At 46.0% G+C, this 13,485-nt stretch overlaps 1 protein-coding gene across 1 annotated transcript; it reads right to left on the reverse strand.

Moving 5' to 3' along the window:
- Window positions 1-11,290: 11,290 nt before the first annotated feature.
- Window positions 11,291-12,084, reverse strand: Fgfbp3 (fibroblast growth factor binding protein 3). Its single transcript, XM_013034363.1, has one exon. It carries the CDS (start codon window positions 12,082-12,084, stop codon window positions 11,296-11,298), a length of 789 nt encoding a protein of 262 aa, XP_012889817.1. The 3' UTR covers window positions 11,291-11,295.
- Between the last annotated feature and the right edge of the window lie 1,401 nt (window positions 12,085-13,485).

Genomic DNA, 13,485 nt, shown 5'->3' on the forward strand with positions numbered 1-13,485 from the left:
CAGGCCCTGAGTGATGGAAAATGTCTTCATACACCCCCCAAAATGTGCCTTGCCATAAGAGAAAACTAGCTTAGACTTGGTTCAGGATTCCTATTTACAAAATTATACATTTTTATTTAGCTCTCCATAGATTTGAAATATTTAGGTCTCTATGAGTTTCTATCTTGTTACCATCTGGTCTATAAAGTGAAACAAAGGGAAATCAGTGTCTCGGTTTTTGTTTGGCTACTTTGGAGTTACACACACACACACACACACACACACACACGGTTGTACCTCGCTTTATTTCCAAACAGCACCCCCAATTTCATCAAGGAAGGAGTCAGATTGCAAACTCTGGGCAACGGGGTCTTGAGAACCTCGGTCATTGTCCCCACAAACCAAGTCCCAGGCCCCACATTCCTAGTTCCTGCGACACCCGCAGACTTCCTAATGTCCTGCTTTGTAACCCCGCGGGGCTCCTTGAATGCGAGAAGGTTACGTGACTGGGGGAGGGGGGCGGGAGAGCGGCTGGGGCGGGGCGGGGCGCGGGCCTGGCCAGTGGGAGGGTCGGACTGGAGCGGCCAAGTCACCCCACCGCTGTCAGACCACCGTCGGCATTCAGAAGCCAGGGTGTGGGCGGGCCCAGGGCCAAGCGGGCCCCCTGTCCGGGTTAACCCTTCGCGTGCCCGGGCACTGCGCAGCCCTGGGGTCCCACCTGACCCACGGTGCTGCGCTTCCATTCCCCTACCTCATCGCGTGGTTCTTTCCATCTTGCAGATTTTTGTTTATTTTCATTTTTTTTGCCAATTATTGTGATTAAGTGGTTACATAATTTCACAAAATTCACAGTATTGTGGGATAGTGATGCTCAGTTAAAGTCACAAACACATTCTAACTTTCATGGGGCAAATTGTCTATCACGGTCTATAACATCTATTATGAGCTCTATGACAATATGAGCTTTGACAATAGTTATTTCTTCCACATGGGGTGATATGTACATTCCTTTCCTTTTGCTTAGTGTCAGCTGTTCCCTCTTTCCCACTCATTCCCCCCTCCCATTGCTGCCATTGAGTTGCTTAGTTTGTATTGATACATGTCCAGTGCAGCTGATGGGTCCCGCTGTTGTTATGTTTTTCCCTGATTCCCTCTAGTTCTGTGTCTTCCTCCTAGTTTCCCTCCTGTGTGCACATATATACCATATATGTGATCAGCAGCATGGGATTATTTAGTAGTGATTGGACCAGATGAGTGGAAGTCCTTTGTTTCTCAAGTCTTGTTAACTTTGTCATATCACCTTATGTTTTGGATTTAACATCCACTTATCAGGGAGACTATTCGAGACTAGCCTGGGATACTTGGCAAAATGCTACCTCAAAAAAGGAAAGGAAGGGGGCTCGGAAGGTGGCTCAGTGGTAGAGTGCATGCCTGAGGCCCTGGGTTCAATTCCTCAGCACCACATAAGCAAAAAGAAAAAAGCCAGAAGTGGCGCTGTGGCTCAAGTGGTAGAGCGCTAGCCTTGAGCTGAAGAGCTGAGGGATAGCACCCAGGCCCTGAGTTCAGGCCCCACGACTGGACCCAAAAAACAAAAAAGGAAGAGAGGGAAGGAGGAATTACTTTAGTATTTATCTTTATAGTAAAATTTCTTCTGAATTATTTGAAAGTAATTTGCAGACCTCATGACATTTTTTTTTCTTTCTTTCTTTCTTTTGCTGGTCGTGGGGCCTGAACTCTGGGCCTGGACGCAGTCCCTCACCTCTTCAGCTCAAGGCTAGGGCCCTATCACTTGAGCCATAGCATCACTTTTGGCTTTTTCTGCTTATGTGGTGCTGAGGAATTGACCCCAGGGCCTCATGCATGCGAGGCAAGCACTCTACCACTGAGCCACCTTCCCAGCCCCCTCATGACATTTTGACTGGAAATAATTCATATGCAGCAAATAGGAATGTGTGTGTGTGTGTGTGTGTGTGTGTGTGTGTGTGTGTGTGTCTTGGTGCTAGGACTTGAACTCAGGGCCTCATTCTGTCACTGGGTTCACTCACAACTGTTGTTTTAACACTTGAGCCATGCTTCTAGTTCTAGGTTTTTGCTGCATAATTATAGATAAGACTCTCTGATTTGTCTGCAAAGGCTAGATTTGAACCTGGATCCTCAGGTCTCAGTTTCCTGAGTAGGATTTTAAGTGTGAGCCACTAGAATAAACTACATATACAATTCCTTATATAACTAGGTTGTCATTTATCATGCCTAAGAAAACTCTGACTGAATAATAGAATATATATACATATATATATATATATATATTTTTTTTTTGGTCGGTCATGGGGCTTGAACTCTAGGCATGAGCTCTTCAACTCAAGGTGAGTGCTCTACCATTTGAGCCACAGTGCCACTTCTGGTTTTCTGGTGGTTAATTGTAGATAAGAGTCTCATGGACTTTCCTGCTTGAGCTGGCTTTGAATTGCGATCCTCAGATCTCAGCCTCCTGAGTAGCTAGGATTACCGGCGTGAGCCACCAGCGCCCGGCCAGAATATATACATTTTATTCAAATTTTCTCCATTGTTTCTGATATATGACTTTTAGGTTTGTTTTTTTTATTTTATTTTTTTTGGGTCCAGTCGTGGGACCTGAACTCTGGGCCTGGCTGCTGTCCCTCAGTTCTTCAGCTCAAGGCTAGCGCTCTACCACTTGAGCCACAGCGCCACTTCTGGCTTTTTTCTTTTTGCTTATGTGGTGCTGAGGAATCGAACCCAGGGCCTCAGGCATGCAAGGCAAGTGCTTTACCACTGAGCCACTTCCCAGCCCAGGTTTGTTTTTTTAATATCCAGACCAAAATAAAGATTCACACATTGCAATTAGCTGTGTTATCTGCACTTTTATGGTAGTTTTGGGTTCCAGGATGATGCTAAGGATGGAGATTCAAGGCTAGTGATCAGCCAGGGAATACACCCCCAGCTCCTCAAGTTTTATTTTTCAGCCTGAAATTTTCTTTTTTTTTTTTTTTTTTTTTGTCGGCGGTGGGGCTTGAACTCTGGGCCTGGGCACTGTCCCTCAGCTCTTCAGCTCAAGGCGAGTGCTCTACCACTTGAGTTACAGCGCCACTTCCTGTTTTCTGGTGGTTTATTGGAGATGGGAGTCTCACGTTCTCTCCTGCCCGGGCTGGCTTTGAACCGCGATCCTCAGATCTCAGCCTCCTGAGTAGCTAGGATTACAGGCGTGAGCCACCAGTGCCCGGCTCAGCCTGAAATTTTCTGCAGCTTAAATCTGGACACTGACCACATGCTGATGGCTCACACCTATAATTCTAGCTTCTCAAGAGACTGAGATCTGAGGATTGCAATTCAAAGCCAGCCCCGGGTAGGAAAGTCCATGAGACACTCATCTCTAATTAAGAACCAGAAAATTGGAGCTGCAGCTCAAAGTGATAAAAACACTAGCCTTGAATGAAAAGGCTCAAGGCCAGCACTATCAGGCTCTGAGTTCAAGACTGACACACACAAAAAAAGACAGAGGGTGAGGTTCTACACCACCTTCAGCTTCCTCTACATGTTCAACCATCTGGAAGCTCCTTTTCCTAGCTGATGCTATGAACTTCAATTAGTATGTAACATCAAACTTTCAGATAAACACTAGAGTGTTATTGTGGGCTGTAATGTGGCTCAGTGGTAGAGTGCTTGCCTAAAATGCATGAAGCCCTGCCTCTGTATCACATAAACAGAAAAAGCTGGAAGTGGTATTGTGGCTTAAGTGGTAGAGTACTGGCCTTGAGCAAAAGCAGCTCAGGGACAGTGCCCAGGCCCTGAGTTCAAGCCCCAGGACTGAACAACAAAACAAAACACCTTATTGTTCACAAATGCTGGGTCCCTTGGCCTCAGAATGCCAATTACAACTGACAGATTTGAGAAAAAGGAAACAAGATGTATTTTCATCAGAAGAATGAGGAAAAAGTAAGACTCTCAAAACTCGGTGTAGTTGCTTTCATGCTCAGCTCTCACATGTAAGACTCTGTGCCTGCGCTTCAGTAGGTGACATAGTGCTTATCCCTGGTCTACAGAACAAGTGACTTGGGTGTTCTTATCAAAAGTTTACTCCTTTCTGTGGTCAGAGAAAGGTAAGAAGGCTGGGGGACTGCCTGGTTTACTTGAGTATATGGCCTTCTCAGCATGGGAGAGGGGAGGGGGAGAGAGAGAGAGAGAGAGAGGGAGGGAGGAAAGGAGGGAGGGAGGGAGGGAGGGAGACAGTCAGTTTGAATCTGAATAAGAAAACAGCAAGCTTACCAGCAACACAAGTTGGCTGCAGCCAAAAGTATTTTCCTTTCATGGTCCTGTTATATTATGTTGCATTTTGTAAAACTGCATCACCAAAGTAATATATCATACCTGATTTTATATTATTATTATTAACTCAATGGTTCTTACTATATTCACAATTGTGCAACCATCACTGCAATTATTTTTCAAAGCCAACCGCCATTTGTTGTTGTAAATCTATAAATGTATCATTGTAGAGTTTTTTGTTTTTGGGATGTGTGTATGTGTGTGTGTGTGTGTGTGTGTGTGTGTGTGTGTAGCTTAAACTCTTGGTGTAGGCACTGTCCCTGAGCTGCTTTTGTATTCAAGGATAGTGCTCTACAACTGGAGCCACAGCTCTACTTCTTGCTTTTTGTGGTTAATTGGAAATAAAACTCTCAAGGGGGCTGGGAATGGGGCTCAGTGGTAGAATGCTTGCCTAGCATGTATGAATGCATGAAGCCCTAGGTTCAATTCCTCAGTACTACATACATAGAGAAAGCCAGAAGTGGTACTGTGGCTCAAGTAGTAGAGTGCTAGTCTTGAGCAAAAGCAGCTTAGGGACAGTGTGTAGGCCCCAAGTTCCAGCCCCAGCACTGGCAAACAAAACCAAACAAACACCCCTCATGGACTTTCTTGCCTAAGCTGGCTTCAAATCTCAATCTTCAGATCTCAGCTTCCCAAGTAGCTAGGATTACAGGCCCCTGGAGCCTGGGTAGGGGTTCTTAAAATGTGTGAATTGACCAAAGACATCTGATCCTTACACATTGGTTCCTGGAAAATTGTTCAACATAGTTCCAATTTCCCCAACCACCTCTGTCAAAGTTTCTCAAATCAGAATCTGTTTTAAAAATAAAAAATAAAACTAGCCTTGAACCCTGTTCAAGTAAACTCCAGGGGCTGGGTAGCCATCAGTAGTTTCAAGAGCTCTCGCGCTCTCCAAATGATCCCACATCTGGGAATTGCTTTTAGAAATATACTAACACCCAAGCAAAGGTGATGTGATAGCTTTATTTGAACACTCACTGGTGAGTTCTCATCTATATTGACTGTAGATGTTTGAACATGGTAACCATAGGTTACCAAAGTACAGGGCTTGTTTGGTAAATCTTCAGCTGCAAGTTTTTTAGATAACTGCACACAGATCAATAGGAGACATTCCCTTGATCCAGACAGCTTTATTAAATCTGGTATGGATTGATGCACACATCTGAAGTCCCCCGTCTCCTTCAAAGAAAACTTATGGATTTCCCTGAGTTCAGGAGAAGCATGCTTCTTCAAGCCCACCCCATGGGTGTGCTTGTGAATGTTCATGGAGTATTCTCGGTGGTGCATTCACTGGTTGATAGCAGAACAGCCTTTTTTCTTACCACTTCGCTTTGCAGGACCCATTCTGTCCAGCTCAAGTTGGAAAGTCAATTGATTGTTTTTGTATGTGTGTGCCAGTGACTAGAACTCAGAACCTGGGCTACTGTTCTTTAGCTTTTTCTCTCAAGGTTGACATTGTACCACTTGGGCCATGTCTCTCTTTTTTTTTTTTTTTTTTTGGTCCAGTTGTGGGGCCTGAACTCTGGGCCTGGGCGCTGTCCCTCAGCTCTGCAGCTCAAGGCTAGCGCTCTAACACTTGAGCCACAGCGCCACTTCCGGCTTTTTTCTTTTTGTTTATGTGGTGCTGAGGAATTGAACCCAGGGCCTCATGCATGCAAGGCAAGCGCTCTACCACTGAGCCGCCTTCCCAGCCCCGTGGGCCATGTCTCTACTTTTGGCTTTTTGCTGGTTAATTGGAGATGAGTCTTCTGGCATTTGTGGCCAAGGTTAAATAATCCCAGAGTAGCTGGGATTATAGGTATGAGCCACTGGCACCTGATCTCTTTCTTTGCTTTAATTCTCCACACCCCTTTCCCCAAGTGAAAGCCTTTAGAGCCTTGGGCAGTAATAGAGACTAGGAAATAAATTGCTGCCTCTAGATACTGATAGGAATTTTGTGCAGTGGCATTGTCCAAGAATTTTTTTCTTTTTGAGTACACAATCTCTCTTATTAGTTTTTTCTTTTCGCTTGCATTCATTAATTGTACAAGGAGGATTTCATTGTGACATTTCTATACATGTATCAAATGTATCCCAATTCAACTCAACTCCCTCTATCCCTCTCCCTTACCCGCTCTCATCTCCTTAAAACATTTCCACGAGATGCACTGGTCTAGTTTCATATCCACAAGTAGACAACTTGGACTGTGAAGCAATTCTTATCCAGCCCATGGCTAAGCCTAAACTTTGATGCCTCGCCCTTCTGGGGATCCCACACTGGCAGTTCCCCTTCACCTCTCTCCCACATCTTCAAATCAATGCACCAGCATCCTATGCCTGTCTTGGTGTGAAGAAGAATCATCCTTATTGTAATCATTGTGCCTGAGAACAAAAAAGACATATGGATCAAAGGTCTAGGGTCTTCAGCTCCACCAAAATCACATGACCACCCAGCTCAAAGGCGGCCACTGTCAGCTGAAATGCTGGTGGGCTCTGAAGCTTCAGGTTTTTACAGGGAGTCCCTGTGGTTACCTAGAAACAACCCTCCCCTCCACCCCTGCCACACAGTATTTACATTGTTTTGTGCCAAGCTGCCAACATTCCTTTGGGAGACTGTTTTTAGTCATTTCAAGTCAAATCCCTTAATGAAAGCATCTTTCTTCTCTCCTTCTCTCTCTGTCTTTCGGTCTTTCTCTGAAACATCCGAACTTGCATCCCTCCTGCATTTTGATTTTCCATTGGAACTTTACAATCAGTTTGTCTAATTCCTACACTCCCAAAGTCTGACAGTTTAATTATAATCCTGTTTAAATGGACACATTTTTAAAATATGGAAGCTCTCTTTTCTAATAAAAATAACCACATGGTTTCATTTTGAGTCTTTCTTTTCTACTCTCAAAAGTATCTGTGTTAGCTCTCCCATATTTCCTCTTGAGTCTTCTCCTTGTGAATTCTTTTACTTTGTGTTGCTATTAGTAATGTTAACTTCCATTGTATTGTCTAACTGCTTGTTGTCTATATATGATAGCCATTCAGTTTTGCTTTTTTTTAATGTGGTGCTGGGGATTAACCCAGAGAGAGCACTGTGCATGCGAGGTATTCCCTCTTTCACTGAATTCTTCTGCCCCCAATCATTTTAATCTAGCCAAAGTCAGCTTCTTCCTTTTAAAAAGGGAAGACTTTAGTGTATTTTCTGGTTGCTTTGAAATTTTGAAAAGGGACAAAATTTGAGTGTGATGAACCAAAGGTCACAGGAAGGACAAAACTTGGATAAGTTCATCAAAGCCCCGCAGATGTAAAGCAGTAGGCAAGAACTAAAGGCAGTTATTTTTTAAAGTAAGAAGCTGGGAAGTCAGGTGTGGTCCTCTAGCCTCTAAGACTACATATGAACTCTGGACAGAAACATTTGCCTTTTAAATTCCTCACAAGTGGCTAGCATTTCCACTTCAAGGATGTGAGTACTGCTCTCATGGTCACAAAATTCCCTTGTGTGTGTGTGTGTGTACACATGCGTGCATGTGTGCATATGCATGTGCACATGCACAAATACTGGGGATTGTGTTAGCATCATGCATGTGGTATTCAGGTAAGGGGTAGGTTTATTCAGTAGACCTGCTGGGACCAGGCAAGGTTGGCACTCCACGTGGCTGGGAAAGGCCTGGGAAAGAGAAAGAGCTGGGAAAGAGAGAGGAAAAAGGGAGAAAAGAACTAGAGAAGAGCAGAGAGAGGCTCTGCGTCTGGGCCTGGGCTAGGCCTTATCTAGGGTATGGGGGGAGAAAGGTGTGGTCACATCAAATTCAGATGTGACCTCAGCGGATGCAGATGTGACCTCTTCCAGGTGTCCCAGTTGCCTAGGTAACGCAGGTACTGGGTGGAGACTTTGCTGCGAGGAGGGTGGAGTCTGTTAGCCTTCCAGGAGCAGGAGCGGACCTTACAGTTTGAACTTAGTGTCTATGTGTTATCCTTTAGCTTTATTGCTCAAGGCTCTACCACTTCAGCCACAGCCCTAATTCTGGCTTTTTGCTAGTTAATTTGGGATAAGAATAATATGGAGGGGCTGGGAAGGTGGCTCAGTGGTAGGGTGCTTGCCTTGCATGTATGAGGCCTTGGGTTTGATTTCTCAGCACCACATAACCAGAAAAAGGTAGAAGTGGCACTGTGGCTCAAGTGGTAGAGCGCTAGCCTTGAGCTGAAGAGCTGAGGGAAAGCACCCAGGCCCAGAGTTCAAGCACTACAACCACTACCACCACCACCACCAACAAAAGTAATATGCATTTATCTGCCTAGGATGACTCAGACTCCTAAGTAGCTAAGATTACAGAAGTAAGCCACCAGTGCCCAGCTTCTTTTAATATTTTCCTTCCTTCCCTCCCTCTTTCCTGCCATTCTGCCTCCCTCACTTCCCTTCCTTTCATCCTTTTTCTTCTTTCATTTTTCCTTTTTTTCCCCTCTCTCTCTTTTCCTTTTATCCTCCTCCTCTCTGTGTCTCTGTGTCTGTGTGTGTCTCTCCCTCTTTCTCTTCTGCTGGAGAAAGAACCCAGGGCCTTGAATATGCTAAGCATGTATTCTACCCTTGAGCTGCATCCCTATCTCTTGCTTCTGCCTTTACGTTGTTGCCCACTGAGATGGAAAGCTGCTGCTGATTTTGTGCAAATGCCCTTTAATACTGAAAGTCCCTGTTGGGGGCTTGCACTGGTACTCAAAATACTGAGAACACTAACCGTATATTTATTTATTATAGGCTCAACAGTATGGTGGCCTGCACATGAGCTTTATTTAAGCATGACATTTAATGCTCTAACAACCCTTTGGGAAAAGTACCAGACTTAGAGAGATGAAATTTATATAGTGATTAGTGGTAAAAACAAGAGTTGAATCCATTGCCTATACATCTATTAGCTTTGGTTGTAATACATTTTAAGGATAGTGGGAGAAAACACCCAACTAATACATCAGCCAAAAGTTAATCTTTTATAGCAACTGTGGGAGTGAATTGCTCACTTCTCCTTTAGTGAGCATCTGCTGTGAGGGGTGTAGTTAGCTAACCATGTCCAGCAGCAGCATCGTCAGAATCCACCACAGGAGCTGGGTGCTGGTAACTCATGACTATAATCCTACCTATTCAGGAGAATGAGATCTGAGGATCACGATTTGAAGCCAGCCAGGCAGTTTGTGAGATTCTTGTCACCAATTAACCACAAAAAAAGCCAGAAGTAGAGTTGTGGCTCAAGGCTCTAACCTTGAGCCCAAAAGCTAATGGATAGTGCTCAAGTCCTGAGTTCAAACTCCAGTACTGGCATGAACACACACACACACACACACACACACACACACACCACAAGCTAAGCAAGAGTTTGAGACCTTGAGCTAACTGCTAGGGCTCTCCATTGACATGTTTGAAATTTTCTCAAAGCTTTACAGAGCTAAAGCCCTTCCTACTCATTTATCCTTCTAACAATTCCAAGTGTATTTAATAACTTAATTCAGGAATGGGGGCTTAGCTCAGGGGGTAGAACACTGGCTCCAAGCCCCAGGTTCAATCCCCAGTACTACAAGCAACTTGATTCAAGTTGGATATGGTGGTACACACCTGTAATCACAGCACTTTGGAGATGGAGGCAAGAGGATAGGGCTCAAGGCCAGCTTGGACTACAGAGAGAGACCCTATCTCAAAATATAAACACCTTACTTAGAAGTACTTAGAAGTATGGGGGTGGGGGGGCTACTCAGGAGGCAGAGATCTGAGAATCACAGTTCAGAGCCAACTTGTGCAGGAAAGTGAGTTTTTACCAGAAAACTGAATGTGGTTCAAGGTGGTAGAGCACTAGCCTTGAGCATAAAGAGCTCAAGGAGAGCACCCAGGCCCTGAGTTCAAGCCCTATGACAGGAAAAAAAAAAGTACTTGGAAGTAGATCAAAGACAGGGACAATTCCCACTGCCTTTACAGTTATTTATATCTAGAGTGAAGTTTTTATTGAGTACTTAACAAGTACAAAGTCAATCACATTAAAAATGAAATCAACAGTTAAGTACATGAGACATAGCGGTCAAAATGACTGGGATACATATTATATTTTAGCTGGTTTTGAAGAAGGATCAATTATAAAGAAGTTTGTTTATTTTAAAAGGATTCACAAGGCACTTTTACAATTCACTTCTGAATTTAGAAAGTTGAAAATGTTAGGTAGAGTTGGATGCCAGAGGCTCTTGCCTGTAATTCTAGCTACTGAGGAGGCTGAGATCTGAGGAATGCAGTTCAAAACCAGCTTAGGCAGGAAAGTCCATGGGATTCTTATCTCCAATAAATGACTCAGAAAAAGCCAGAAGTGGTGCTGTAGCTCAAGTGGTAGAGTGCTAGCCTTGAGCATAGAGAGGCTCAGCAACAGATCCCAGACCCTGAGTTCAAGCCCCAGCACCAGCAAAAAATAAAAATAAAAAAATCAGATATCATTCCATAAAATGTAACAATTACATGACTATATTTTCTTAGATTTCACTTTTGGCTTACAAGGTTTCTAGTTCCACAGATGTTTCCTGTGACACCAAGCTGTACCTATGTTCATACCAATTTGGAAAAGGAAAACAAAACAAAACAAAAAACCAGGCCTGTCACTTTGCCAATTGAATTGGTGAGAAGACATTGCTCAGGTCACCTACTGCTAACGATTTTTCTCAGTCTTTCTTTGGACCTGTCTCTCTGTAGAGTCTACAGTTTTTGCACAAGGCCATGCCTATTTCTGTTTCCACTAGTCTGCTTCTAATCAGAACTGGGACGCTTCAATATTTTTAACTGCTTTGCCTTATTCTCCAGACCCCGCTAGACTTTCACCCTATCCACCCCTTCCCTCCCCCTTGCCCATCCTAGAATCTGGACTCCTCTCCCCTTGCTATCCAGGACCGCTTGGGTTCTAAGATTCCCCGAGCCTGCCCTCCCTGGGCGCACCCACCCCCTCCTCTCCAGCGCTCCTACCCCCCAGTCCCTTCCAGATCGCAGCCTCAACCGTTCCAAAAATTGACAAAAAAGTTGCAGAGCGAGTGCCACTTCTCGGCGCAGTAGGTCTGGGTGAGCTCGGCGTTCTCCGCCAGCCCATCGGGGTCGGGCCCCGTGGCCATGGGTCGCTCCTGCCCGGGATCCGAGGCCATCTTCCTCTTGCCCCCTTTGATCTTCCGCTCGGAAGGTTTTTCTCGGGGTGGCACGCTCGGGGAAGGCGGGGCCGGGGCGTCGGGGCCGGGAGCGAGCTGCCGGGGTCGCCCCCGGCTCCTGGCCTTGAGCCTGGGCTCCCCGGGCAGGCGCGGGATTGCGGTAGTGAGGCCGGCGGGCGGGGTGGAGCGGGTGACCAGGCGCAGCTCGGCACCCCGGCCCTTCTTTCCGGCGCACACGCGGGCGTGGAGGGGAGTGGGGTCGAGGCAAGGCCGCCCCCTCTTGCGCAGCGCGCCCATCACCTGCTTCCAGAAGTGCGGGCGGCGGGCTCCGTAGGCGGCGCAGCGCTCGGGCTCCCCGCGGAAGGCGCATTGCTGGCGCGCCCCGTCCGGGCCCTGGCAGCGCAGAGCCAGCTCGCTGCTGGCTTTGGCTCCGGGGCCCGGCAGCAGGAGCTGCCAGCTGCACGCGTGTTGCTCCGGGCTCACGAAGCGACCCGAGGAACCGCCCGCCCCCGGGCTGGAGGACGATTGCAGCGGGCTGCCCGCTGCCCCCTTGTCTCTCCGGGCCTCCGCGAGGAGGCAGCCGGCCGCCAGCAGCAGCAGCAGCCGCAAGGAGAGTCCCGCTCGCGCGCTCGGGGGACACATGGCCCGCGGGGTCTGCATCCACGCTTCTGGAATTTCCTGGGTGCTTTCAGGGCAGGCCACGCCAGGCCAGGAGCATCCCCGGATCTGCGGATGATGGCACAGAGATTGAATCCACCGGGTTCCCCACCTCCACGCCCCCCAAGAAGCCCTTCGTCCCTGGCCCGGAGCCTGCGAACTCCCTCCCCGGAGCTTTCTGCAAACCCACTTTTCCCATGGGCAGCCGCAGTCTAAGAGGGGCTTTTCTAAAGAGCTTTCCAGTTCACTGTTTTAAGAAACAAAATAGGTATTTGAAAAGAATCACTTGTGCTTTGGAGATTTCTTTCCCCAAGCACGAGGATGTTTGCAAATTACCACTTCCAAACCCTCCCCCCTCCCCACTTCCAATAAATGGCCTACAAAATCATCTCCGATTAAATTTCGGAAGCGTTCACTTTTACTGCTCTTTGAACTTACCGAGTTCTGGGCGAGGTGGCAGAACTTGATTAGCGTAGCGGGAAAGACTGAATAAGCGATTAGCCTGTTTTAGCTGCTTCCCAGTGAATGAACTGTTATCAATGGGACAGAAAGCACTACCCCTACGATGCCCCTCCCAAACTCCTCTCACACTGCACTTCCCACCACTAGGACACACACACACACACACACACACACACGGAGAGAGCAGGCCTGCCTGCAACATGAAATATAGATCTTGTATTTTTTCCACCGTTTAAAATAATCTTACAGTTTTAACAAACCTTTCTTTAGTTTTACATATATAAATTATACAAAAAATGAAAGTTAGACAGTTGGAACGAAACAAGAATCATAGTGTAAACCAGACACTGTTTACACAATTGTACTATATTTATATTTTCCAATACCAGGTTTGGACTCAGGACTAGTGTGAATTAGTGTGTGGTAGAATACTTGTCTAGACTAGCATAGCATGATCAAGACACTGAGTTCAAACCCCAGTACCAGAATAAGAAAAGGAAAGGAAAGGAAATTGTTTGCATTATACTGAAAGGTAATAATTCAAATGGTGTAATATTTAAGAATTACTGTTATTGCTGGCATTGATGACTCATTCCTGCAATACTAGCTAGTCAGGAGGCTGAGACTTGAAGAGAAAAAGTTCAAATACAGCCTAGGCAGAGAAATCTGTGAGACTCTTCCGATTAATCAACAAAATGTCAGATTGGAGTCATAACTCAAGTGTTAGAGAATGAGCTATGAGTAAGAACACTTTGATGATGATGACAATTATATGAGACTATTTTTTAGACTTGAAGTCCTTCTGCCTCAGTCTGTTAAATGCTAAGATTGTTTTATTTTTTTTTTAGGGGGGTCCGGTTGTGGGGCCTGAACTCTGGGCCTGGGCGCTGTCCCTCAGCTCTTCAGCTCAAGGCTAGTGCTCTA

Source organism: Dipodomys ordii, unplaced genomic scaffold, assembly GCF_000151885.1.
Source record: "Dipodomys ordii isolate 6190 unplaced genomic scaffold, Dord_2.0 Scaffold188, whole genome shotgun sequence".
Taxonomy (NCBI): domain Eukaryota; kingdom Metazoa; phylum Chordata; class Mammalia; order Rodentia; family Heteromyidae; genus Dipodomys; species Dipodomys ordii.